Source organism: Hippocampus guttulatus, chromosome 4, assembly GCF_054856545.1.
Source record: "Hippocampus guttulatus isolate MCC_2025c chromosome 4, RoL_Hgut_1.0, whole genome shotgun sequence".
NCBI classification, from domain to species: Eukaryota; Metazoa; Chordata; class Actinopteri; order Syngnathiformes; family Syngnathidae; genus Hippocampus; species Hippocampus guttulatus.
This window is the reverse complement of record NC_141264.1, coordinates 10,711,037-10,738,870: the sequence shown is the minus strand read 5'-3', so window position 1 is coordinate 10,738,870 and position 27,834 is coordinate 10,711,037. Positions and strand designations below refer to the sequence as shown.

At 40.9% G+C, this 27,834-nt stretch overlaps 5 protein-coding genes across 7 annotated transcripts; 1 reads left to right on the top strand and 4 right to left on the bottom strand.

Annotated features, from left to right (window-relative positions):
* Positions 1-43: 43 nt before the first annotated feature.
* tmem17 (transmembrane protein 17) lies at positions 44-2,776 on the bottom strand. Its single transcript, XM_086110275.1, has 5 exons — positions 2,597-2,776; positions 2,345-2,448; positions 714-827; positions 446-589; positions 44-323 (listed from the first exon to the last, which is right to left on the bottom strand). Exons 1-5 carry the CDS (start codon positions 2,703-2,705, stop codon positions 246-248), a joined length of 549 nt encoding a protein of 182 aa, XP_085966401.1. The 5' UTR covers positions 2,706-2,776; the 3' UTR covers positions 44-245.
* Positions 2,777-4,457: 1,681 nt separating this feature from the next.
* On the bottom strand, positions 4,458-10,535 carry slc15a5 (solute carrier family 15 member 5). Its single transcript, XM_086108484.1, has 9 exons — positions 10,052-10,535; positions 8,443-8,665; positions 7,861-8,030; positions 7,059-7,279; positions 6,082-6,268; positions 5,706-5,894; positions 5,477-5,608; positions 5,281-5,389; positions 4,458-4,599 (listed from the first exon to the last, which is right to left on the bottom strand). Exons 1-9 carry the CDS (start codon positions 10,533-10,535, stop codon positions 4,458-4,460), a joined length of 1,857 nt encoding a protein of 618 aa, XP_085964610.1.
* Positions 10,536-12,048: 1,513 nt separating this feature from the next.
* On the top strand, positions 12,049-14,439 carry ccdc34 (coiled-coil domain containing 34). The gene is made up of 7 exons (XM_086109373.1): positions 12,049-12,153; positions 12,440-12,717; positions 12,811-12,931; positions 13,020-13,127; positions 13,239-13,397; positions 13,487-13,613; positions 13,750-14,439. The coding sequence occupies exons 2-7, from the start codon at positions 12,491-12,493 to the stop codon at positions 13,920-13,922; spliced, it is 915 nt and encodes a 304-aa protein (XP_085965499.1). The 5' UTR covers positions 12,049-12,153; positions 12,440-12,490; the 3' UTR covers positions 13,923-14,439.
* Positions 12,932-20,367, bottom strand: hdhd5 (haloacid dehalogenase like hydrolase domain containing 5). Its single transcript, XM_086109372.1, has 8 exons — positions 19,430-20,367; positions 17,927-18,136; positions 17,717-17,829; positions 17,425-17,518; positions 17,184-17,217; positions 15,296-15,470; positions 15,030-15,218; positions 12,932-14,947 (listed from the first exon to the last, which is right to left on the bottom strand). The coding sequence occupies exons 1-8, from the start codon at positions 19,511-19,513 to the stop codon at positions 14,539-14,541; spliced, it is 1,308 nt and encodes a 435-aa protein (XP_085965498.1). The 5' UTR covers positions 19,514-20,367; the 3' UTR covers positions 12,932-14,538.
* An 825-nt stretch (positions 20,368-21,192) lies between these two features.
* On the bottom strand, positions 21,193-26,938 carry ccdc77 (coiled-coil domain containing 77). Of its 3 annotated transcripts, XM_086110319.1 has the most exons (13): positions 26,882-26,938; positions 26,144-26,199; positions 25,605-25,651; positions 25,220-25,412; positions 24,998-25,140; positions 24,070-24,166; positions 23,722-23,806; positions 23,483-23,574; positions 23,258-23,406; positions 22,890-23,172; positions 22,663-22,788; positions 21,608-21,760; positions 21,193-21,474 (listed from the first exon to the last, which is right to left on the bottom strand). In XM_086110319.1, exons 3-13 carry the CDS (start codon positions 25,637-25,639, stop codon positions 21,328-21,330), a joined length of 1,503 nt encoding a protein of 500 aa, XP_085966445.1. In that variant the 5' UTR covers positions 25,640-25,651; positions 26,144-26,199; positions 26,882-26,938; the 3' UTR covers positions 21,193-21,327. The 3 variants fall into 3 exon arrangements, with proteins under 3 accessions (XP_085966445.1, XP_085966444.1, XP_085966446.1); XM_086110318.1 differs by lacking the exon at positions 26,144-26,199 and having other exon boundaries at positions 26,882-26,930; XM_086110320.1 differs by lacking the exon at positions 26,144-26,199 and having other exon boundaries at positions 23,483-23,571; positions 26,882-26,930.
* Between the last annotated feature and the right edge of the window lie 896 nt (positions 26,939-27,834).

Sequence of the window (27,834 nt, the reverse complement as noted above, 5' to 3'; positions counted from 1 at the left end):
TGATCACTATATCAAACAGTATACAAATAATACAGAAATTGCATATTTTTTATATTTTATTTACAAACCATATTACAAACGTGTGTAATATCCTGACAAAATACAAAAATAAATACGCTTTCTCTTGATAAATCCATTATTTACATTTTACAAAATCAAGACGTGACATCGTGTTGACAGAGACTTGGAGACGTTTGAGGTGTTTTGATATGTTCTGATGTGTGTGAAGTGATTGAAAAACGGTTTCAATCAAACTGGCGAAGATGGAATTGACTTTCTGTGTGTCTGACCAAGTCCCGGAGAGCCACAAAACCCGCAACAGCCTAGGAGATTCAAGACAGAAAAGTCGTTTACTCATGTAACTTGAATGCAAATAACGCATTTACAAAAATGGAGCTGACCCAAGTACTGTACTGGTGTCCCATGATTAAATCAAGCAGCATACCTGCGTGAGGATGAAAAGTGCCAAAATGATGTGAATGGCTCTCTCCAGGGGCTGTACAAGAATGGCTTCGTTGCAAAGCTGAAAGAGGATTTGTGGCAACTGCAGCAAAATGCTCAGCAGCCAAAATCCAGCCAACTCTGCCACCTTCCGCAAACAGAAAAGAGTATTAAATTTGTTTTAGGTACCTTTTTCTCATTGAAGTAAATGTCCATTTTCTGATTGTATTGGACAGATCCCCAAAATGCAATTCTTTTTTTGGGTGTGCTACCTTTTCGCGCAGATTCCCCACATAGCCAAGATAAAGTCTGATGGCCTCAATCACAGTCATCAGGATGAGGATGGTCATAAGGATGAACTTATAGTAGTCAGGCAAAGCAGAATACTAGTGGGGGAAAAAAAAGAAATGTGGTTAACAAACAACTATAGATAGTTACAGAATTTTTTTGATGCAGTTCTTTTACTTTTAGATACTTCATCCAAATCAAGCACAGTATTGTGCTGTGTCAGACTCAAAGACTGTCTTAATTTTTCAAATGCATGAGGGGGAACTCACAGCAGGATGCCTCCACTACAAACTACATCGCCAATAATAACCATCCGGGGCCCATGTAGACAAACAACTTCACACTCACATTCATGGACAATTTTGTGTCCATGAATCTAGGAGAAGGTGGGAATACCCGGAGAATCTCTTGTGTCATCCTCCCTTGTAAATCAATCTTTGGTGGACAATGTAAACTGAACGAATGTGAGGGCGGAAAAATGCTGATGTCTCTGTGAGGATTCGTGAAGGTAAAGAGTGGGGAATAAACTGATTGGTTATTAAAAACAAAACAAAACAAAAACAACAACAAAAAAAACAGGCGAATTCAACAGTGTGTGTGTGCCGGGAGGGGTGTATGTGTGTGTACGTTGTTCTGATGTTTTTATGTTTAAGGCTTCATTTGTTTGTTTGTTTGTTTTTACTGTGGAGTAAACTGTTTACTATTTAACATTTAATCATCAGTGTTCCTGATATTGGAGTATGACAAGTTTTGTGTAGAAAATGTATCAGTTATCTTTATCTGAGTATACCCTTTCTTCCTGGTCTGCACCACTTCCTGTCTTTCTGTTTTATTGCTCAAACTGTTCATACTCTGTTGATCAAAATACTCAAAAGGGGCATTGAAAAGTAAATTGATATTGGACTTATTTTCTTTCAACAGTGCAAATGTTTGCTTTTTTGTCCCTCAACACAGGCTTTATAACTACTACTATACGATATCTGCTGTGACAACAAATTCCACTACTAACAACACTACTTCTAATAAGCAGCAACAAGAACATCTGCACATTAAACAAGATTTGCCGGTCCAATGACAAAAACCAAAAAAGTCTCAGACAGTTTGGCCTGCGACTTGACAACTTTGACACAATTTGGACTTCAGTGAGAACTAATTGAGGAACCCTGCATTACACCATGAGTGACCAGCAATGCTTGTTTTGGATTACTGAACGGATATACAGCCTCCCTTTGGCATTCAATGTCAAATGACCCCCACCCTCCCACCAAGCACATATCTAAGATTATTTTTGTACCCTTATGTTTACAATAATGTTTAAAACGTGTTGTAAAGGTTCAATGTGTTCAACGCAACACTATGGACTGACCTAAAGTTCATTAACAACTAATTGCCACTGCCCACATGAACACAGACAAATTACACTTTCACTAAGAGTGCAGAAATGTACAATAACTTATATGTTGAGACATTCTCATTGCACCCGCCGACTTCTTAATTTGGTATTTCTTGAATTTTTTTAGACTTTGTGCACTCCAAAAGAGATGATCAATTGCTAACTGCGCTTTTCTTTGGAGACATTATGTTAACACAAGCCATCCCACATGTTCTTTCGTACTTTGAGGTGCAGCATGACAATCGCACTGATCCACCACAGGGGGAAGAACCACATGTTAAAGAACAGAGACATCTGGAGAGGCAAACTGGCCAGAACGCGCCTGTCTGGGGGAAAAAATAAACACAGAGGTGAGTCGTGTAGTTGTTGGCTATAAGTAAAGCTATATGGAATGACAGGTTTGCTCCAAAGAAACAACATTCCAATCATTAGTCATGCTAGCTCGCTGCTATGCTAGCTGCATTTTGACGTTACCGTGTGTTGACGACGTGTGGCGCTCTTTCGCGGGAGACTGACTCTGGTCCACAAAGACATTACGAGAAAAATCCTCCAAACGTCTTCGAATAGTGTCTGGTATGTCCATTGTTTAAAGAGCGATGGTTAACGGAAACAAACAAATAGAAAGATGACCCTGCCTCTTCCTGTTCGCAGGCGAAAAAAGCGGCTCTCGTCCCCATGGCAACCGAGAACCACTACCGTGGTGCGTTGTTGATACGAAACAAAACTGATACATGATACATTGACACAGTTGAGTTGGATTTTTTTTCTGTGAAAGATCATCAAACACATTCACTGGGTCAGCATAATCATATCATATACACCTGATTAGGGGTTGGGAAAATTGATGCTCAAGGGCACTTTCGATTTTTAAAGTGGACAGTCGGCAGGTAATTTGTCGATGAGTTAAAAAAAACGAATACATTTACCAATAAAATAATCTATTCCTATTTAGTTATTAGTTCCTATTAAGGTAATCATTATGTTACTGTTAATTATTAATTCATATAAATAAATTAATAAAAAATATAATTGTAAAATATGTCAAGCTTATTTTAATAATTATAATCAGTTTTCATTTGACTGTATATCGTTTATATTAATCAACCAGCGGCATGGTGGTCGACTGATTAGCATGTCCGCTTCACAATGCAGATTGTGCAGCGTTTGGTTCCAGCTGAGGTCACATGTCAAAAACATGCACTGTCGTTGATTGGACAATCTTAAATTTTCTGTAGGTGTGATTGTGAGTGCAAATGATTGTGGGCTCTTACTGCCCGAAGACATCTGGGATAGGCTCCGGCACGCCCGCGACCCTTGTGAGGATAAGCGCATCAGATGGATGGATGTTTCATGCTCACACAGGTATTGTGAGAATGCATAGTAAGTTAAAGAATACAAGTAAAGAACATGTGCTGAAGTTGAGTAATGTCAAACATGTCTAAAAATGACTTTTACGCAAGATAATGTTAAGCTCGTGTTCACAGAAAGCAGGTAAGCACCAAAGTAGCCGTCCATTGTGTAGGTAGTTTAGACAAATTTCTATCATAGCATGATGGTAGTTTGACCAGCCAAGTGACGTGGACTGAAATGCCCCTCCAAACAGATAACCTGTCTATTCATTTATTTATTTACACACACACACACGCACACGCACACGCACGCACAGAGACAGATCTTGCAAGTTTTGTTTAAATCCACCTCTGCACTTTAATAAACCAATCCACCGAGTAGAGACTAAAGGAATTATGCAAGCAATTATCCATGCATTCATCCATTTTCTAATCCACTTATCCTCACAAGGGTCACCAGTCTGCTTTAGCCTATCTCACCTGTATTCGGGCAGCAGGCGGGGTATACCTCGAACTGCTTGCCAGCCGGGCACACATAGACGAACAACTATTTGCGCTCACAATCACACCGAGGGACAATTTAGAGTGTTCCATTAACCCCATGGATGTTTTTGGAATGTAAGAGGAAAACCAGAGTCCCCGGAGAAAACGCACGCAGGCACATGGAGAACATGCAAACTCTGCACAGGATGGGCAGAGCCGAGGTTCAAACCCCAAACCACAGATGTACTCCCCACTAGTAGGACTGCGATGCTTGATGATCTGTCTTTATTCTGGCTTCATGGTATTTATAGCAGTAGTTGTATTCTGTATAGAGATTATTTTAAAATACAATACAAATGTAGCCCAAAGACAATTTACAGCCCACATGGCTATACATTCACAGTTGTTCACATATCACAATAAAACGACAATAGTATATTCAATTTGACACAGCAGAAAGCAGCGCCAGCGCCACAGAGTGTAGGGGTTCCTTTTCAAGTCTGTCAGATGATAGATTCACAGGAAATGTTTGTGTACGAGCGGTCCATAGTGTCATAGTACCGCAGGCAAGCTTTGTACTGAAGAAGTTTCTCTGTTAGTGGGCTGATCGTCAACGGCTTACCCCGCACGCTGAGATCCATGTACCTGGGAAAGGAAAATACTCTTAGAAGTTTTAAAAACAACTGGCAGTACCTTAGACTCAGATAATCTAAACATTCTGGACAATGGTACAGTATAGTGTTGCAACAAATACTAATATAAATTTGACCTGCTTTTCATGATAACTTAATGACGCCCGGTAGCTCACAAAAATGAGAACACCCCCTCACTTTTGGGAAAATATCAACCCCAATCAGCTGTTTAGTTGCTTGCCAAGCTCAGCCATACTTGTGGCAATGAAGTTACAACAAATGATGTCATTATCAGGCAAATCCAATGAGTAATGACAGATGTGCCTTGGTTGTCTTTGTCGAAACGAGATGGGTCTTGTTGTAACAATAAAAACAAAAGAAGATAAATAACATGACAATGTACAGAGAATGATATTTATCCTTTATCAAGGCATCCACAACTGGAACCCACAGGTGAAAACTGTACCCCCACTATCAGGAGAGGGACGGTTTGTCGCCGACCCTTCCCACAATGCAAAATCCAAACCTGCTACCTTTTGGCGAGGAGACCACTCTTACAACCAGAGCCTCCATTTTTAATGCACTGTAAAGAATGCAACTAGCTGACCATTATGAGTCAGTACATTCTCTTTGACATAATGATTTGGTGAAGGTGGATCTGCCACATGTCTCACTTTGGTGTAATTCCCAGTACCTGTGAGATATACTCCAATACACCAGAGTATTTATCGTCATCAGCATGGCCATGAAGAAGAAGAATCTCTCCAGATTTCCATCATGCAGGACGCTTGGATAAAAGGACCCTGTAGTCAAGCGTAGCTCTGTGTCAAATGTCAAATATATTCCACTTTGAAGGATTGAAAGAACTGCCATTACGAGCATTTGTTCACCTCCAGACATGAAGTACACCACCTGAATGCAGATGGCTCCTACAAAGCATCCTCCCCCATAGGACAATGCGAGGAAGTGTAGGGAGATTCCTCGGATGTGCCCAGGGGTCAGCTGGAAAGAGATGAGGGAGCCTGCCGTAGAAAGCAGAATACATACTTGTATATTACATGATATTATCTTGAATAAGCTGCTCAAACAAGTGTCCACAATTGTCTGCCTTTCACTCACACGCTGGAGTGACCAAAGCCTCAGCTAGTCCAAGTAGGATATATTGTGGTGCCAGCTGGAAATATGGCATGGATGATACTTGCAGAACCTTCCCGGAGAGGGTTTGCTCCACCAGGGGGAAAGACTTCCTGCGCAGCTCGCATAAACCTGCCACCAGGATGGACAGAGCGGCACATGCATGTCCCAGAGCTGTAAGGGGAGGATTAGTTAGGGTGGGGTGATGAGACAGAGGGCTGCAGAATGGGAGTTGCAAGACAAGTCATTTCAAGAGAAAAGAGGGAGGACAACAGAGGTAGAACAAAGAGAGACATATTTAGATGAAGATGATGAAGCACTGTGTTGCATCACTGGCGGTGTGCATAGGCAAAGTACTCACTAATTACTCTTGTGGGTGCCAGAGGAGTTTTTGCCATGGAGAGAGAGCAGCTGTTCACACACTCGATCAGCGGGGCTAACATGAGAAGAGGTAAAATGCTGATCACGTTCATAGTGCCGATGGGTAACAGGACGTCACTCAGGTGGAGGTTGGAGTTCATCGCCTGTAAGTAATATCCAGAGGGGATCTGTATGGAAACACAGTGGGCATAGAAGTAATCCACCTTTGTACTGTGCACTTGAAAAACTACGCTAACCTTTCTGAAAGTGAGAGCTACTTCTTACATACTATTCATGTAAAGGGCTAACAGTTTTATACACACGTCTGGGGAAAAAAAGTTAAAATAACCTTAAATTATATATTGAATGTGAAAACAATGATCATGTTTTCTCACAATAATTACACTGGTCAACAATGTTTTAATCAGAGATGCAAGTAAACTATAAATTACAAGATCACACCTTTGGTGTGATTGTGAGTGTGAGTGTGAATGGTTGTTGTGTGTCTATGTGTGCCCCGCGATTGGCTGGCAACCAGTTCAGGGTCTCCCCCGCCTGCTGCCTAAAGACATCTGGGATAGGCTCCAGCACGCCCCGTGACCCTTGTGAGGATAAAGCGGATCGGAACATGAATGGATGGATGAAAATATCCCAAAAACATGATGCGATGTGCTGGGTAAATAGCTAAGACATGTTTTAAATCAGCATCAAAACTACATATAGGGACACATAGAGACATTTCTGATTAAGATTTGCTGTTGACCATTGTTAGCAAAACTGATTAGCATGGTTAGAAACAGATAAATATGTATATTCTACAGCTATGTGTTATTTATATAAAGCACTGCAAATATGAACATTTTTCAAATGATGATCACGTCACTGGTGAGTTCTTTTTAGAACAGGCCCAAGGGCTCCTCATGTGGTCCTTGTGGCAGGCACCACATTGGTGACCTCTGCTTTAACTTAGCGACTTGCCTGAGTGACACAGGCTCTGTATATCAGTTGGAGTCCATAAAGTGGGAAGAGCTTGGCCAAGACTTTGACATTCTCTACGTGAGTCTCACTGTAGCGGCCGCCATTGTTCTCCTTGGCCCGGTCCAGCCAAGATGGCACATCTCCACTGAGGTGGCGATAGTGAAGGCAGCACATCTTGAGAGAGTTCAAGAAAACTCCAAGCGTGGTCAGTAAGGAGCCACCTTTGACAGAAAGAAGACGACACCGGTGAGGTGCAATGTAGGCCAAAAATAACATTGACCTCTCACACTCATCCCCATTTGTATGCTTGAGTACCTAAAACTATTGGGGAGGTTGCTTCTTCTTTTTATAGTTTGTTTAGTTATGACTTTTCAATTGGACAAAAAAGTTGAACAAAAACATCATTCTAAGCATGATATTAGAAAAAATCAGGGGTCTTCAATACTGTTCCTCAAGGGCCAGTTTCCTGGATGTTTTATGATATACTGTAGTTTCATAAAAATGTGTGTGTACATATATATATATATATATATATATATATATATATATATATATATATATATATATATATACACTGTATATATAATCAAGATCGTTATCCGGCTTCTGCAGAACTTGATGATTATCTGATCATGTGAATCAATGCATCAGGGAGAGAGAAAACAGGCAGGACAGCGGCCCTCAAGGAACAGGGTTGAAGATCTCTGGAATATACGAGAATAGTGGAAAAACAAACCAAAAAAAATCACCAAAGATATTTCTATGACATAATCAGAATATTGATAAAGTGTGTTCTTCTTACCTTTCTTGGGTTTGTAGGTGAGTTTGTTGCGCATCATGTGTATGGCAATGAGTGCCAGCAGTGCAGAGGTAAAAGGGATTAAGAAAGCCAAATTTTTGGCCACAGATTGCTGGATGTAAGCAATACCCAGAAACACAACCGTGGAATTCAGATTAACCAACCAGTAGAACCTAAATGCAATAAAAACAAAAAATTACACATGTCTTCAAGCATTCTTTTTGCGTTCCGTTTTGCTTTCTGTCATTCGGCTAAAATTCCTTCCTCTAAAGTTATCGTACATGAACAAATTGCTGGTTTTAATTTGAGATATATATTATGTGCACCTATGTTCAACATTTTAAACAGGTACATTGTCATGCTGTGTTTTAATCATAAATATTCCTTCAGGTGGGGAAGAATAAAACAAGCTCTCTAAAAAACCCCAAAAAAACTTAATGTCATCTTTTTCCAAAAATGATCCAACATTGAAATTACAGTATTCTCTCTGTCTCGCTACTAAATGATACAACCCAAGTTCCTATCTATAATTGTTCCACTGCTAACGCAGTAGACAACTTTATGTACTGTACATGCATCACATACCAATTGAAGAAACCCAGTAGCTGGTATTGATTGTAGCTCTGCAAGTTGTATGCTCCCAAGGGACACAGAATAGCCCGGATGCCGCCAATGCCCAGCGCAGCAGCCAGGAGGCCGGTGTAGAACAGGGCCTGCCGCTCTTGAGGTTCTAACTTGTGACTCATATGATGAATGTCAATGTAGAAATCTTCAAAAGGGAATGCTACCACAGGTAACATGGCCGTGCCTACAGAGATAACAATTGACGAGTCACTGTATTTGCAGGTCAAAAGCATCAGAAACCTATCAGCTCACAGTGGGCCGAAATATTGAATTGGATATGAGATCAAAGGGTAATTGGAGGGATCAACAGAATGTACAGTGCTGTGAAATAGTATTTGCCCCATTCCTGATTTCAGTGTTCTTTGCATATTTATCACACACAAAGGTTTCAATTCATTAAACCAATTTTGTTATCACACAGGATTTAACCAAAGAAATACAAAATGCAGCTTCAAAATACCAATTTAATTTATTAAGGCACAAAAAAAAATCAAAAAGTACCTGTCCCTATAAAAAAAAAAGTAATTGCACCCACCCCTTTGTTGAATCACAAAGTAACTGTGACTAAAGTCAGGTTTGGGAAAGCTGAGTTCAATATCACAGGCAAGCACCACATTTGTTGATTCAAAAAAATCACAAATAGAATCTGTCAGACAAAATGAAGTAGTCTACAAAATCTCAAGAAACAAACGCATCATGCCATGATCCGAAGAAATTCAAGAAGAAAAGTTGTTGAAATCTATCAGTCTGGAAAAGGTTTCCAAGATTCTGGGGCTTCAGCAAACCGCTGTCAACTTGCTTTGATTGATGGGACAATGATTCCTGCTGACTACCAGAAAATCCTGAAGGTGAACGTCCGAAAAACTCAAGCGCTCTTGGATCATGCAGCAGAACAATGTTCTGAAACACACCAGCAAGTCCACCTCTGAATGGTTAAAAAAAGCTCAATTTTGGCGGGTCCAAGTCAAAGTCTGCATTTGAATCCAATTGAGATGCTGTGGTGTGACCTTAAACGGGCAGTTCATGCTCCAAAAACCTCCAATATGGCGAAGTTGAAGCAATTCTGCGAAGCAGAGTGGGACAAAATTCCTCCACAGCGATGTGAAAGACTCATCGCCAATTATCACAAACGCTTGATTTCACTTTTTGCAGCCGAGGGTGGCACAGCCCCATTAATAGGTTCAGGGGACAATTACTTTTTCACAAAGAGACAGGTGGGTTTGGATTTTTTTTGGGGTGTCTAACTAAATTATATTGGCATGTAGTTTTCTTTGGGTTGTCTCTGTGTCATAATGGTTTGATGAACTGAAATCTTTGTGCGTGATAAATATGCAAAGAACACAGAAATCAAGAAGGGAGTGAATACTTTTTCACAGCACTGCACTAATGTACAGTGAAACTACAATTCATTATTTTTTTTGTAAACAAGGACATTCCTGAACAAGGATCCACTGTGCGTGATTTTAGAAAACAAACACAAAAAAGCTCAGAAATTCACAAGCTGAAACTCTGCCAAAATGTGAACCCTCTCATTCAAAAACAAGCAAACTAAATGCCCACTGCGTCTTACCAAAGAAATGGAGAAAAGCGCACAAGTAGAGCACCTTGGTTCTTCCTAGGCAGGTTTCGGCAAACCAGCCAACCAGCACAGGGGTGAGGGTGCTGGCTCCTATGAAGCACAAATTCACTGTTGCAGCCAGGTAGTTGTCGTAGCCGAGCTTTACAGTGCAAAAAAGGATCATGTTGCACACAATGCCAAAAAATGTGAATCTTTCACATAGCTCCACCAGCAGAACACAAATGATGACTTGAAGCTTCTTGCGGCCCCCAGGTAATGCTCTCTGGTCCGGATGAGCTGTCTTGGTGAGCCGCCGAAGGTGGTGTTTGCCCTCGGGTAGTCTCTGAATGTCTCCTGCCACCATCCTGCCTGGAAAATGTTTTCCCTGCTCCCTCGTGGAATGGATGTTGCCTGTGAAACTGCAAAGCTCTGAATGTGACACCCAGGCCTTCTCTGAGAGGAGCAGTGGAGGCCAGGGGCTGGGCTGAGTGGTCATAGAAAACGTGAGACATAAACGTGTTTTACACGTGCTGGTGGCTGACTATCTTCACCTTTTATTACCTTACTGATTAAGAGTGTCAGATGTTTGTCTCGTAGTCATCTGACACATCATGAAAATGAGAAGTGATAGATAGAAACAATTTAGAGAGCAGCTCAGAAATAGTTCTATGATGACCAACAAGAATCATGCATTTGGTTTTTTTGTTCTTCCGGCCAAACAGCTTTTCCTGCACTTGTACATTTAATGTAGTAAACTTTGAAAGATTGCACCAAGTATAGGAATAAACATGTAGAGTTAGTCTGCTCTTAAGAATCTACAGTAATGCAGATCGCTTCGATGCAACAATAAAATATCCTTCCCTTTCACACATAAGAGGCACTCACTAAATGCCACAAGTCTTTGTCGTAACAGTCCAAACTCATTGTGGCATGCTTGATGTATTTAGGGTGATGATGTGAAGTGCGAGTGAGACAGAGGGCACACCAAGCTGGCCTTAATTCCAGTAAAACAGCCTGCTGCCTTCCACGAATCAGTATATTGTACCTGGGGTTAAGGTGAAGGTTAACCAAGGTAACAGGTCTATGTGACAGGTCTGAAATACAACTGCCCTATTGCAAATATTGCATCTCTTTTATTTTTACAGACAACATGACTGTAGCTGGGGTGCTGGAAAACTGTTGATGTAAAACGCCAACACACGCTTCAAATTTTAGGTTTTTCTGGCATAACACAATGAGATTGAGACACCAACAGCATTAATGTGACCCTCAAACTGTACAACTCTACTGAAATAAAAATATTTTCAAGAGGAGACATAAAATATAAACACTTGAGATAATGTGTCCACACCCTCTAACATATGGGGATGTGGCTGTGTTCAGAATTAACCAGCACTAAATGTGAGTCAGCACACACCTTGATTCACCTCCCCAAAAATTCACTTATTCTAGTAGCCCTTTCCTGACATTTTTGTGCTTTCTTGCAGTAGCCTGAAACATGGTGATCATCTATGAACTAAAATAAGGTAACAAAGTGTGCGGAAATTATACAATAGACTTATAATCTATGGGAGCTAATACTAGAGTTTAATTATTATAGTAAACCACATATTTGGTCAGGAAATAAGACTTCCATTTATATATAATTTACAATATTCATATATTTTTAATGTTGCGTTTGAATGTATTAGCGTTCAGTACTTGACCCTGTTTTTCTAGTAAAATGTATTTTTTACAAGAGTTTGTGGAAGTGTGTGTGTGTGTGTGTGTACAGCACATTTGACAGTAAAGTTGTACTTGATACTTGAGATATATATATATACTGTATATATATATATATATAGAGAGAGAGAGAGAGAGTAATTTATCATTTGCATTGGGGTTTTAAAGCACTACATTAATAAATTCATACTGTTAAGTGCAAAGTAAAATTTAAATGTATACCAAAGTACAGGCACAGTAAAAGTACAAAAGTAAAAATATAAAAGGTCAAACGTCGTCATAGTTACAAAAACGGCGTTGTGTGGAGGCGTGGTGCATCATGGGAAGACGGTTGTTGTTGAATATGAAGGAAGAAAATGCATATTAACTTTACAGGCACTGCGACCTTAAAAGTAAGTCAGAAGTGATTCGGGCAAATGTCATCGTTAGTTCCTCGAGGACAATAAACTATCCACAAACCATAATAGCGACAGAGTTTATATCTTATCCAAGACTAGTAACACCCTGGTGCGAACATCGTTAGCATAAATTAGCTAACAATAACTCGTGTATTTGTGGGTGCATTTGCAATAGCTTTTAGGAGACACGAGTAACGCCGACTTAGATTGTTGTTGCAGAATCATTTATGAGATTGATAACGGAACCATAAATAAGTAAATCACATTTTTATCCCCACAGGAAGACGCTTTGATGTAAAATTGTCCAGCTGCAGAAGTCGACGGACTAGTAATGTCTGGTTGGTGTTTGCCGAACTCCCCGTCGTTTGCGTCCGAAGACTTCAGCTCCACTCCTCTCAAGCCAAATGTGAAAAAACATGTCCACGTTTCGGAATACACGGTGGACGACGACGTCCTACCCGAGGACGACGACACTTACTCCCTGCTCTCCCCAATCTACCATGACAGTTATGAGAGCGATGAAGACGACGAGCTCAGTACGACTGAGCAACCGCCCAGGTACTTCGTGATTCCATAAGGTGGATATAAAGCATACCAATGTCTTTTAAACTCTGTATTTTCTTTCTGTCATTATTATTATTATTTTTAAAGATGTGAGCTACAAAAACCCTCTTCAGCGCAGATAGAACCTGAAGCCCTCAGTGCATGGGAAATGTGGCTGGTAAACAAAACAAAAGAAGACCATCTTAAAATGAAAAAGAAAACTGAGGAGGCAAGTTGACAAGCTTTATCGGTGTACGGTCATCCGTCTCCAAAAAGGGCATGGCTACAAGCTCTGATTCCAACACCTCTTTAACCAGGCACGTTTACTCAAGGAAAAAAAAGAACAAGAAGAAATGGAACGCAAACAGAAAAAGATCATGGAGGAAAAGAAGATCAGAGACTGGCAGCAACTTAAAAGAGAGCAGGTTGAAAACTGGTCTACAACTCACAATCGCAAATGATAATTGCCCATTAAGCATTTAAGCCAGTGCAGCAAAAAATGCTCAGGTTGTGTGTTTTTGTTACTGTAATCCAAGGAAAGACATAATCAGCTTCTGAAAATCGGCAGAGAAGAAGCAGAGGTGCGGCGTCAACAGGAAAAAAAAAGAGAGACTGAACAGAAAGCTCAACAAAAGTTCAACAATTGGCTGCAGAAGAAGAACCAAGAGAGGTTAGAAAAGGAGAAGAAGCAAAAAGTAAGATCCATTTTCAAAATGTCTGCATTTTCGCTATTGCTTGGCCGCCATGTATTTCGATATTATCACTGGGGATCTCATTTCAACAGGAGGAAGCAAGTCTGAGGGAGGAGCAGGAGAAAGAGCGACGGAGGAAGGCAGAGGGGAACTTTGAGGAATGGCTGGCAAAAAACAATGACAAATGGAAAGCAAATCCAAAGCCACCTCATTATTCAAGTGAGTGTGATCTGGCAATTATGAGCTCCTCGGTAGCTTTCTGGATAATTCGTTCATTTATGCATGTTTTTCAGCAGTGAATCGGGGTTCATTATTTTCATATCTGTGTAACCTGCGAGTGTTATCTTCCCTCCAGGTCCCTGCAGATTCCACCCACCACCCAGTTTTTACAACCCAATCCCATGGAAACCCATTCATATGCCCCCTCCAGAATCTCCTCCTGAAAATACACTAAGCAAGAAGCCTCAGAAACAAAGAAGAGGACAGCAAAGCTCAGCATTAAGACTCACAAACAGGACACGTAGATGACACTGAGGGTGTTTTACCCAACTCAAATGTGAATCACAATGCAACATGGGGAACGCGTTCAGATTTTTTTTTTTTTTTTTTGAGGGCCAATTTTAATGTTGGGATTTTAGAATGTCTGCGATTGACTGCCAACCAGTTCAGGGCCTACCCCCGCCTCTCGCCTGATGGCAGCTGGAATAGGCTCCAGCACGCCTGTGACCCTCGTGAGGAAAAGCGCTTACGAGAATGGATGGATTTTACAATGTGAGTTAGTGTGTTCTTTATCATGTTGAGTTTCCAGGAGATATTTGTTCATCCACAGCCTTTTAAGTCACTAAGCGTTTTGAATCCTGTTGCATTTATTGCACAAGTGATTCAAATGGTGCAAGTCCCTAATCCAAATCAATGTGTCACAATGCAGAGACTTTTGGTTTACTTTCGCTACATGAAAAGTTTGCAAATGTTGGAAATAATTGTCATGCACCATACTTTTACATCAGTGTCAACTCCCTCAATAATAAACGACTTTGCATTATGACCATGTGAAAACAGGATATTGTTGTTTTGACATAAAGACAGGATACGTTGTAAAACTATACACTAGTGTTTCAACCCTTTAAAGTCAAGAATAGGCCAATTAATCTAGGGGCCATCCTTCCTGCCGGAACACTAACTCTACGGCGTCTTTGACATCCTGCACCACAAAGGACGGCTGTGTGAGGCTGGGGTCAAAGCGAAAGTCCCTGTGGCCGTGAAAGATGCGCTGCTCGGTCACCGTGTGCCCCCTGTCCGACGGCAGCTCTTCCTCTTTGCTGTACACTCCTGTACACACCAGAATGGAGTGGCACGCCTCCGGGAGATCCGTGCCTGACCTGAACACAGCGGGTGCGCCGCCTTGCTCGCTCGATGTCATTTTAGGGGCCTGGTCAACAGCTTGAGCACATGCTCCACTTTGGTTAGCTTGCTTCTGATCCTGAGAATACTGAGCGGTCTGGAGGTGGCGGTTGTAGAGATTGGCACCATATATGTCAGCCATAGGGTTATCACTAACAAGAAAAAGTGACAAGACATAAATCAGTTTGGATTAACAAAGACTGGGGGCCAAGATGGAGCAATGGAGTCACTCACCCGATAGCGTACAATCTCTTCACGGGTGTGGCCCATCCAAGTCTCTCAGCTTGCTGCCTGACCAGCAGCTCTGCATAATTATAAGTCACTACGCTGGGTTTACCAATCAGCGCCTCATACTTGAGGTCATGACCTGTCACCTTCTTGTAAAGGCTCTCCAAGCACACGAGGAACATACCATGGCCAAACCTGTCAAGGAACCACAATATGAATGATAGTTCAGGAAAAAGAGCAGCACATTTTTTTCCCCGCCCCAGATACACCACCTGGGATTCTTAGCCTCAGCCATCCACAACAGGTCCATGTTACAGGCCAGCACCGGAATGTGTGGATACTGCGCAGAATTCCAATTACTGTTCAGGTTTCCGTTGGTTAAAAGTACATCAACAATGAGCTGGAGGTTGGTCTCCCATCTGATTGGCTCACCAAATAAGATGACAGCTATAAGGATACGAGGGCAAAGACAAAAATGTGCAGGTGTATCTCAATGAATTAGAGTGTAATAGAATTTTTTATTTCAGTAAATACGTGAAACTAGTATTCACAACACGGAGTGAAATATTTCCAGAATCTAAAAAAAAAATCCGCCCGAGGGTCCGTCAGGAAGTCGAGCCTCAGATTGAGGAGGAGCAGTGTGGTTTTCGTCCCGGCCGTGGAACGGTGGACCAGCTCTACACCCTTAGCAGGGTCCTCGAGGGTATGTGGGAATTCGCCCAACCAGTCTACATGTGTTTTGTGGACTTGGAGAAGGCGTTTGACCGTGTCCCTCAGGGAGTTCTGTGGGGGGTGCTTCGTGGGTATGGAGTACCGAACCCCGTGATACGGGCTGTTCGGTCACAATTTCACCGATGTCAGAGTTTGGTTCGCATTGCCGGCAGTAAGTCGGAATCGTTTCCAGTGGGGGTAGGACTCCGCCAAGGCTGCCCTTTGTCGCCGATTCTGTTCATAACCTTTATGGACAGAATTTCTAGGCGCAGCCGAAGCGTTGAGGGGGTCCGTTTTGGGGGCCTCAGTATTGCATCCCTGCTTTTTGCAGATGATGTGGTGCTGTTGGCTCCTTCAAACAGGGCTCTCCAACTCTCACTGGAGCGTTTCGCAGCCGAGTGTGAAGCGGTTGGGATGAAGATCAGCACCTCCAAATCTGAAACCATGGTCCTCAGTCGGAAAAGGGTGGAGTGTCCCCTCCGGGTCGGGGAGGAGATCTTGCCCCAAGTGGAGGAGTTCAAGTATCTTGGGGTCTTGTTCACGAGTGGGGGCAGGAGGGAGTGGGAGATCGACAGGCGGATCGGTGCAGCGTCTGCTGTGATGCGGACGTTGTATCGGTCTGTCGTGGTGAAGAAGGAGCTGAGCCAAAGGGCGAAGCTCTCAATTTACCGGTCGATCTACGTTCCAACCCTCATCTATGGTCACGAGCTATGGGTCGTGACCGAAAGAACGAGATCCCGGTTACAAGCGGCCGAAATAAGTTTTCTCCGCAGGGTGTCCGGGCTCTCCCTTAGAGATAAGGTGAGAAGCTCGGTCATCCGGGAGGGGCTCAGAGTCGAGCCGCTTCTCCTCCACATCGAGAGGAGCCAGATGAGGTGGCTTGGGCATCTGATTCGGATGCCCCCTGAGCGCCTCCCTGGTGCGGTGTTCCGGGCATGTCCCACCGGGAGGAGACCCCGAGGAAGACCCAGGACACGCTGGAGAGACTATGTCACCCAGCTGGCCTGGGAACGTCTCGGGATCCCCCGGGGAGAGCTGGAAGAAGTAGCTAGGGAGAGGGAAGTCTGGGCTTCCCTGCTAAAGCTGTTGCCCCCGCGACCCGGCCCCGGATAAGCGGTAGATGATGGATGGATGGATGGAAAAAAAAAATGTTAGTAGAACCTAATTAGCATTCACGAAACAGAAAATAGATGGATGGATTTATAAATGAGATCAATTCACCACCTGAAGAGATTAGAACATTCCATGAGAAACAATCAAAATTATGTTTAATATAGACATGAGGAAGGAATTGACTTTCTGAAAAGTATTTTTCGATGTATTTATTTAACCTACCGGTATTTAAATTTCACATTTTGAGTAAACTACTGAAAAAAAGACTTATCAACGATAACTTAGTGAGATGCTTAAAGTTTAATTTTATTGTTTTATGTATGCGTGCAAACATACCATCTATTGGCCGTAAACCTTTAGTGGGAGGAATCTGTGAGACAAGACACGAGTATGCAAACATTTATTGTATATGCACTGGAAACTGATTGATTATTTTTACCAAAACATCAGGTACATCAGCACGATCAAATTACATCAAATAAAAGGAAAGATGCTACAAAAAGTCTGCTCTTAAAATGTGATGATGTTATCAAGAAGTTTGTAGTTACTATGGATCTAAATAAATGTAGAAACTCACGCTGTCTTTGGGTCTTCTGTTGTGATCCACAATATCAAGAAGAGGGTAACCCTCTCTGAGATTATCTATGGTGACAACATTTTTGAAGCCCAACCTGAAGTTTAGTCGGTCAAGGTCATTCTGCATAGTTTCGAACACTTACATAAATCGACTGAACAAACACACGGTAAAGGGTTCAAAGTTTTGAAAACATCAAAGAGCGGCGTGGAAGCACATTAAATAAACAGAGCATGCGCACAGGGATGTCGCTCAGTTCAGACAGAGCATGAGTTGGAGATTTGAAACAGGATACATGTGAGCCACCTCTTCAACAGGACCCTGTCCTGATACCAGCACACACATTTGGTGAAACTGTGTGAACATTCGCAAAGGACTGTGGGACAGCATTACCTGGTCAGGTGACACCTGAGTGCAATGGGCACAAAGAAACAGTCGTTAGGAGGCTAGAAATAAGACAGCGAGTTGGGAAAACATACAATTTTAAGAAATGGAATTCATTTACCTCCACTTCAAGCAGATGAGAAAGATGCTCCGCTTTTGTCTGCCGCATGCAGTTTCCAGCATTGGTGACAAACACCACAGGCACTTTGTATTTTCCCTGGTGGTCCACGAGGTTCCTGAAACACTCCTGGGCTGCAGGAATGGGGGATCGACCGCGCACCAGCACGCCATCGATGTCGAAGAGGAGACCAAATGAGCCCTGAGGAGAAGTCTAGGGAAAAAGACAGCAACACATGCACAGTGACCAAAAAAAAAAATCGATTAATTGATCACCCATTATGTGAAATTAATTCTCTGAAAAAATTAAATGCGACATGAAAATGTTACTGTTATTGTTTGTGTACAAAATGTTTCGAGTCATTCAGTGTGAAATTACACAGCCAAGTATATCTTTTCGTTTGATGGTATATGATTAAATTAGCCTCAGTGTCTAAGTCTAAGCGCCATTAATTTGCAGTCTGGAAATGGAGGAGTGAACATCTCCATCTGCGGAGGGAGTGTCAGAGTCTCAAGAAGTCTCCAATCACACCACAAAAAGCCATGAGGTTAGTTACTGGTTGCTTAAAAATACACAACAGAGGTTGTACACAATGCTGAATATTGCAACAATTTTTGCCAAGTTGGCAACGCTCAATTGCCACCTGATTCATCGCACTCACTAGCTCTGTGTTTTGTCGCCATGGGAATGAAAGCCATACTCAGCATTTGCATCAGAGAACCGTCCCCAAACGCCATGGTTTCGACCAGAATGTGACATGTTGATATCAAGTGCAAATAATTGCATTTTTTTTTAAAAACTCTATATGCCAATTCAGGCAAAATAGTGCATTGTGTTACTACAACATGTAGACACACAGTTGACAAATTGACTGTCAATAATAATAAAAAAATAAATAATTTTAATTACTCAGACAAATAGGTTTTGTTTTTATGGATGTATTCATTTTTTTCTTTATCACTGTGACTGTATTGAGACTTCTCATTTTTTGGATGCCTTATTCACAAGAGGCAAAACAGACACGGGCAGTTCTACACCGCTTCAAACTACAACCACACTATTGCATAAAAACTAAAATCTTTGCCAGTATTAACAGTGTGTACAAATATTATGTATGTTCAATCATAATACTGGACCTCTCTTTCATCGGATACCTTTAAAACGTATATTTAATGGGGGGGGGGGGGGGGTCGTGCATTTCTGAGTCAATTAAAAATAAACGTTCAATTATTGTTAATATTACAGTCCATAGAATGACCACTTTCTGTATGGCTTCAAGAAACAAAAAATGATCGATACTTTGTTCCAGCGGTATTTTAAAGCACATACATCGATTGCGTAAGTGCAGGTAAGATAACATTGATTAGATTAAATAACTGTACAGTACAGTACTAGTAATAATAAATTGAGAGAAGTTGCTAGAGGGTGTTTTAAGTGCTGCCATTTCTTCACTTTTCTCCTTCACGTGAATACTTAAAACAAACAAAAACTAAGGCAATTACTTACATGGCTGTACTTTCTTCTTACTGCCTTTTCGCTGTTTGATTGAAACAGTTTCCATGCACTTTTCAAAAATGTTAATCTCTGCATTTTTGTTGAAGTGCCGCGTATACAAATAAAAACATACCAGGTCAAACGAGCTAAATGCTTAAACGACACTAACGGCCTTTGTTAAAACTCGAAACTGTTGGAAATTTAGGTCGCAAAAAGTTAAACCTTGGATCAATATCGCACTAACCCACTAAGACTGGTGCGTTTGACTTTTTCCGGTCACCGAACGCGCATGCGTACAATCACGTCACGCTTCCCAGAAACGCTCTTTGTACAAGTCGCTGAGGCGCTTTTCATTTTTCGAAAACGGAACTTTCTCCTCTGCCGGTGTGATTATTAAATTGCAAGATTTCTTCCAAATATGTTGTTATTTCATACAAGTCATTTATCTTGAAACAATGCTGTTCGTTCTGAAGCTACGCAACTGATACATACTTTGAATCATCGTACCTGTAAACATGCCACAAGTTCGTGCAGGCAAGCCCGACAATAAAAACGACGCAATTGGCTGGAAAAAAATGCAGCTTCTTGTTTACTTTCAAACTTAGCTTGTCGCAGATGTGTGGGACGTCATGCACGTTTTGAGCATGATGTCTCTGATCCGTTGGTGAAAGGATACTTTGATTCTCTCCTCTTTCATCTATAACTACTTCAAACAACAAGGCATATGCAGAAATAGTGGTTATGACTATTGAAATCTGTATTCTGCTCATATTCAGTCATGCTGTATAACTTTCCCATGCCCGCAGCGTAGCTTGGCGTCCTTGTAACAATCATCACCTAGAATTGGAAAACTGTACTCCCTGTTGGAGACGCACAAACATTGAAATGCGCTAGTTGATACAAGCTGAGAATCGGTTCAGGAGAAACGAAAGCTACGATGTCACACCTTGAGTTCTGGTGCCGCCCTTCTGATTATGTAAAAATTATTTGAATCTCTTCCTGCTTCGCACTCGTGACATACAGCCATTGTCTGTAATTCACTGATGCATACCTGTCAACTCATACGGTTTAGCCATAGTTCATACGGATTTTGTGGTGAATCTTACGTATATGGCCGTATCGCACAAATCATACGGATTCTGAAAATTTCCGGTTTTTTTTTTCGCCAACTCCAAATGATTTGGAGTTGGTGAAAAAAGTAACGCAGGAATACAACTCTGAACACAGTAATGCCACTAAGTAGAATGATGATTAGACATTAACCAGACATTGTATTCAGATCTACAATAAATATCATTGAACATTTCGTGGGTTTTTTTCTGCCGTTATTTTGACATATAAAATGCTTTGGTATAAGGATTTTTTAATAATAATAATAATAATAATAATAATAGATTTTATTTATAAGCGCCTTTCAAGACACCCAAGGACACTTTACAATAACAAAAAACACAAAACAATACGGGTTGAGCAGCGGCAGCCAAAACGCGCCAGCGTTCACTCAACCCGAAAGTCAGAAAGAAACAAGGGAGGGAGAGCTCTTTATAAGGATTTTTTTGGTAGTTTATACAGGTCGGCGCTCCGAAAAGTTGACAGGTATGCTGATGCCCGGAATATTCTGTTATTAAAAGCTTTGAAGAAACCGTTCATCGGCTCCAGCCTATATTTGGATTACAAACATTCTCCTCGTCCGAAATTCAACGAACACGCGGGGGAAAGAAGGCTGTAAAGTATTGTGCTGTTATATCAAGTCTAGAATTAAAATCCAAATGAAATGTTATGGATTAAAAACATTTATTGGCACAAACTAAAGAAGTTATACTAATAAACAGTACAAAGCACAACGCTTGGGTAAAGCTCATAAAGCTTCTTAAGGCATCTATGTAACAAAAAACAATGTGATCCATTCATCAGCAAAATCTTAGCTCATTTTCCAGTCCATATATCTTGGCCTTTAATGTCGTCAGTTCACTCTGGACCTTCTTAGTTCTTGTATTGCTATCCCGGACCTCTTGCAAGATAGCCAAGTCCTGGTTAGGCCCAATGCTAAGCGTTACCTGCAGAATACATAGCGATGTTTATGGTTAAACATACTGTCAATTCAGTGACATCTTGCACCTAACTACACATTCATTTCCCTTTGTCGAGAAAAGGGCAATCACTCTCTTGTCTGTCTCTGAGTTGTTTTACCTGTATAAGTTGTTTTTCTACATCTTTGAGTTTTTGCCTAAGTTGCCTGAGGTCTGTCTTGAAGCCCTCCACCTCCAAGGTCCTCCTCTTCTCCAGTGCCTCGTAACGCTGAGTCATCAGCTTAAGACGTTGAGCCACTTTTTCCGCACGCTCCTGTGAAGATCAAATACTCCTAGAGTGAGATGGGGGTTGTCCACAACACAGTGGAACCTCCCAAGTCAAATGCTCGTAAGTATATTACTCATATAATTCAGAAATTGGTGGACTTTTAATATTGATAGGCGTGAATGTGCCCAGAGATTGGCTGGCAATCATTCCAGTCCGTAGCATCCTATCACCCTAAAATCAGCTGGTATGGGCTCACCCGTGACCCTAAAGTGGATAAGCGGTCTAGAAAATGCATGTATGGATGTTCTGTTATTTGAAAAAAAATAAAAATAAATCAGGGGTCCACCAGCACCTTAAACAGACTGTTTCCCTGCAATAAAGTACAAGAAGAACATCTCATCTAATAATGTAATGAGTTACCATTACCTACTGTATGTCCATGTTGTTATAACATAAAACCGTAATCAGAAAAGAATCCTAAAATGCACTACACAAATCAAATTTACTGTATTTACCGCACTATACGCACTTTGGAGTATAAGGCGCACCTTCAATGAATGGCCTATTTTAAAACTGTTTTCACCCATACTGTGCCCAGCATTATAAGGCGCACAGAATGACCAGAAGCTACAATAGCGGTTGCTGTTGCATAATGCATCCACTAGATGGAGCTATGTTAAAGGGAATACAATGCAATACAATACGGCTTCATTTATAAAGCGCTTTCACAACTGCTGCAGCTGTAACAAAGCGCTTTACAGGATTTTTAAAATCATGCGTCCAAGAAATCAGACTATTGATCCATACATAAAGGCGCATGGGATTATAAAGTGCACTGTCGGCTTTTGAGAAGATTGAATGCTTTTAGGTGTGCCTTATAGTGCGGAAAATACAGTACAGTATTATTATGAAAACAAAGAACGATGAGAGCCCTAAAACAGTTGTACCTTCAATATTTCCCTGCCAACATCCCCCTGCTCCCTGGCTTGGGCCAGTTCTGATTCCAAAGCAACACACTGCTCCCTGTACATCTCTGCCATACGGTGGGCTTGCTTTATGTCCTCCTGCAGTGCCTAAAAAGATCAAATCAAGCACAAAAAAGACAGTTCGTTTCGTTTTAAGATTGGTTTGTAGGGAGGATCTTTCAGCATTATAAAACACTTAGTAGACATACCTTCACTTCGTCCTTATGTTTCTGCCTGAAGTCTGGCTGAGGCTGCGGGCTGAGCCGAGTGGGGCTGGCCCAAATTGGACTGCCGCTACTAACGGCTTGCCGCATTCGCCCAACCTCCACACCAGGAGAGACAGATTTTTTGGGACGCTCAAGGCGCGTGTTCAGATCCCCGAGGAGGCGGTCCTTCTCTACCATCCATTTCTTCTCCTGAGTCTTTGTTTCATATTTTAGCTTCAAGAAATCTTTGGTGCTTTCGTAGAGGAGGTTCTGGGTTCGCTGTAGCCTGAATAACACACACACCAACTCATCTGTAGGTCAAATACAAATGTATTTAAATGTCTAGACTTTACACAATTAAAAAGTCTCACTTCTCAGTCAAATTGGTAATGTAGCACTCAAATCTCTGCCTTTCAGCCTGTGCCTCGTCTTTTTTCATCTGTCGGTCCTCCTGGAGTGTCTCAACCTGCTCTCTGGCCAGTCGGGTTTGTTCCTCCATCTGGGCCTGCAGAGCCTCCACCTGGGGCCACGCAATCAAAATCAACGTTTCATGAATACGTCTACAACATTTGGATACAAGCAGAAAACGTCCTTACCTGTAGTATTAAAGTATGGTTGTCCGTCTTATATTTTTCCAAACTATCGCCAGTTCCCAAATTAGCTAATTTCGCTTGCTTAATGGTCTCTGCTAATAGAACACAAGAGTGGCATTATTAAAAGAAAAAAAACAACAACAAGCAAACAAGTCATCTAGTTCTTTTTTTCTGCATTTCCACTGTAAAATATCAATCCGGTAGTATGACACAAGAAAAGTAAAGTCGTCACATTTTCAGACCTTTGCTGGTCACAGTGGGTTTTAAAATTGTTGGCCTGAGATTGAGATTCTCCCCCAACTCCTGGTTCTTCTGTTTGATCGCCACCTAGGTATAATATTTTACACAATTATTATTTCCAACTTACTTCTCGTAAAAATAACAAAACTTGGAAACCTGGAGTGTAAACTCCCAGTCACAATGCCATGGCGACCTCTACACAACAAAGTGAATACTTTACCTACTCCGACAAGATACAATACAGAAGCTGTGGTAAAAATTTTACCATTACCAACCAATGATGCCATAATTATCACAATTTCAGCAATACACTTATCATTATTAATATCTAATATGATGAAAAAGTGTACCTTGTGAGGAGGTTCCCGCAGGAAATATGTGGTCTCTCCATCATCAGTACCCACCAGGGAAAGAAGGTGTTGAATTTTCTTTCTGTCCTCCAGCTCTCTAGACAACAGTAAAGATGCAATGATGGTTTTGAGAATTTGAAAAGCTGATGAAGAATAAAGACGTTACCCGGGCATAGAAGGATTATGAAAAAAGAAAAAGACTGAATTATGTTCTTACAATTTTAAGGATAATTATTCATCTGTAAAAACTTCGATACATGCTCCGCACACATGAAATGACACGTGCAAAAAAAGTTGAGTAATCGAGCATGGCCCATCTGGCTGAGAAGCTTGCTTCTTTGGGGCTCATTTGGTTTAATTTAATCATATATTTCACTACCTAATTTTTGCTAATGATCTGCATAATGGTGCATTCTTCTTTTTCTTCTTTTTTTTTTTAGTATGTGAGTCAGTGTGATAAATTTGAAACTGTCAGATCCCCCTGATTCATACTGGCACCCCCTCTCTCTTTCCCTTGCTCCGCTAATAGCCTCACTAGTAGCCTGCTAATGATGGAAAAACAAGCCCAATCTAGCTAAAATGTTGTTTCATTTCCCGGCACTTCTCTGGCTCTCCACCGCCAGTCCCGAGGTACCACAGTACTACTCGGATGAAAACATTTAAATCTAATGTTGATTGGGAGATATATATATTTGCAAGTGTAAATGCATTTGCAAAAAAAAATTTTTTTTGGGTGGGTGGGGGGGGGGCATACATTTTAGTTTTGGGGCATGTTAAGGCACCAAAAAGGCTTTTCTTTTGTCAAAATAACGAATAAACAGTGAATTTGAGAGGCCATAATAATGATAATTTTGATTTGTACAGTGCCTTCCAGCAACCCAAGAATGCTTTTTTCCCCCAAGAATATTTGGTCTGCTTTTGCTCCCACCTGATCTTTAGTCTGTCATTTTCTGCATGAAGCCGTAGAGATTGTTCTCTTTCTTGGTAGAGGTACACCTGCATGTCACTCAACGCATTCTGCAACTCTGCAATCTCCCCTTCACGCTGCCGCAAGTCACCCAGTAGTTTATGCTGGGAAACAGGGATATTAGTGCATACAGGAACATATCTTCTGTAACATAAAAATCAAAAGCCCGTCACTTTGGCTCACTTGGTCCTCTATGATACTCTTGTACTTCTCCAACATCTTCAGCAGCTGCCCGTGCTCTCCATCAAACTGGGCAATCTTCTGCTTGTAGAACTCCAAAAGTTCTCTGGAGGGACGAAGGTGGGCCAACCGCTCATTGAAAGGGGGAAGTGGAGAGTCTGTTTCCTTCCCAGAATTATTCACACAGGCACAGGATCTGCAACACGAAAGACGTGTCAGTCCTTTGGAGTGGAATACTTCTGTATATTAGTATTATGTAATCCACCGACATAAAAAGAATATTATATGATCTAGACATAGCCATCAATTGAGACCAAACCTAAGCATGGTAATACTGAGGAATACATGATTAAGAATGTAGTGTATATTTAAAAATATATATATATACCTTTGTGCCACTGAAGGTTTTTTGGGAGATCCCATCTGAAGGCAAATCTAAAAATATAAGAGAGAGCGTATGTACTACGCCGCAAATAATATACAGTATACAAAAAAAATCACGCACAATTATGAATGTACAATGCCAAGTGAGATGGTTTGGTAGTCAGAAAAAAACATTAACAACATTGAAAACGGACTTTTTTTCTACATATTCTAAACTACTCTAATGTTGTCAACTAACATCAACAGACACCGTAAATTAAACCTTCTGTGAAACAACATACTGTAAACATACATATATGAATTTCATACTTTTTCGCAAATTTAAACGATTGGTCAGACCACATAAGGGGATGTTATTATAATAATAACAATATATATATATATTTTAACGAATGATTGACTGATCTTTTGTGGCATAAGACTCTACATAACACCAGTGACATACAGCGCATATATATTTAAATGTTTTTTCTTTCATAAAATGTATGCAGGGGTGGAAACTCATGTCGGAAAAATATTACTTAGAAGCAAATGAACTGTTACTTTTCTGTTGCGCTTGTCCTCAATAGGGGCAAGGAGGCGAAGCCCATTGCAGCTGACTGTCGAGAGACGAGGTGCAACATTTTACTGGGAGCCAGCCAATTACAGGACAGCAGACGTATTTTTAATTATTTATTTAATACCGATTAGTCAGAACATTATGCCCACTTTCACAATCTAGTTGGATAAGCACATCATGCTGCCTTGACTCATTTTTGGTTAACATCGTAACCGGAAGAAGTACTGAACTTTAGTCGTATTAACATTTTCGTGCGTCTCGATTTTATTTTTGTCAAAAACATGAAATATCAAATCAGAAAAAAAAATACAATTCTGAATGCATAAAATGAAACGTTCAATTGGTAATCACAAACACAAAGAGGCGTTCATGTCGTTTAACACTGAGGAGGCGGAGATAAAGATTCACTTCCACGTACAGGTCGCCTGGAGAAGCGGGACTTTTGAACTGCTCTACTTTGACACAATATATAAGACAGCATTTTAGATGCTTAACAGTACGCGCATCCGTCTTGCAGATGTATTGATTTAGCAGAGAAGTTGTTTTGTACTTAACGGTATCAATGTACAGTAAATAAGGACCATATCACTGTAATGTCTGCAAAAAGTGGTACTTGTCATCTAAATTGCGTACGTCTTGAAGATAATATTTCTGATGTAGAAAATAAAAAGACGTCTGGATTATTAGGACTCATGATTAAACATTACTCAACTGTCACATACCGTAGAGCTGTTCTGATGTCTCTTGTTGTTCGTTGCAATTGTAGCAGTTTGAAACCCGGAAGTCTACACTTATTCGTCTTCTTTGGGGTTGAGACGGGAGAGGTGGTAGCTACTACGCCATCTAGCAGCAGATAAAATAATAACAACCTACGACAACGTAAACAAATGTAGTTGCTCAAAATAAACGCCAACAACAATAATAACAATACCAATAATACAAAAATGCTATACTGTATTAGTATTACTCCTAGGCCTACCACAAGTAAATTTAGAATTTTACAGGTCCTACAGTATCATTTATGTTTCGTTCTTCATGCATGCGTTTATTTATTCAGTCATTTCTTTTCTCTCCAAAATGTTTCGCCCAATCTGGAGACCACGGATAAAGGTTTTTACGTATGCTTATCTGACTATGGACTACGCCTTCAGATGTTGAGGATGTTGTGAAGTGTACTATTTTAAAATGAAAGTAGTTTAGACCTGATTGAAAATGAATCTTACTTTTTGGGCTTCTTGGAAAGCATGCAATAACGCATATGATTTGCTTCAAATACTATTTAACAATCCGGATAAAATTATCAAAATACAGTTTCCTCTATTTCTTTGTCAATAATGTTCCCGTTTTATTTGTTTTTATTGTGAAATCACTGCCGGAAGTTATACTGTACTAATAGTATCTTTACATATTCGCCTGGGTTTACTCGGGTCAAATTTAACCCTCACAGGCAGCTCACGTCACTTCGTTGGCTAAAACTTGTTCGTTTCTATTTCCTTGCAATGGAGCGCAAAGTTGCTCGTGAATTCAGGCACAAGGTAAGGCATAAAACATGTTTCAGTTGTTTATCTCACGCTACAAGATGTCATTTATTGAAAGTCTACCTGTGCGGCTGAAAGTTGAAAAAAAAACTGTCCAATCAGTAAGTAATCAGCATACGATTCTTTTTAATTTAAAT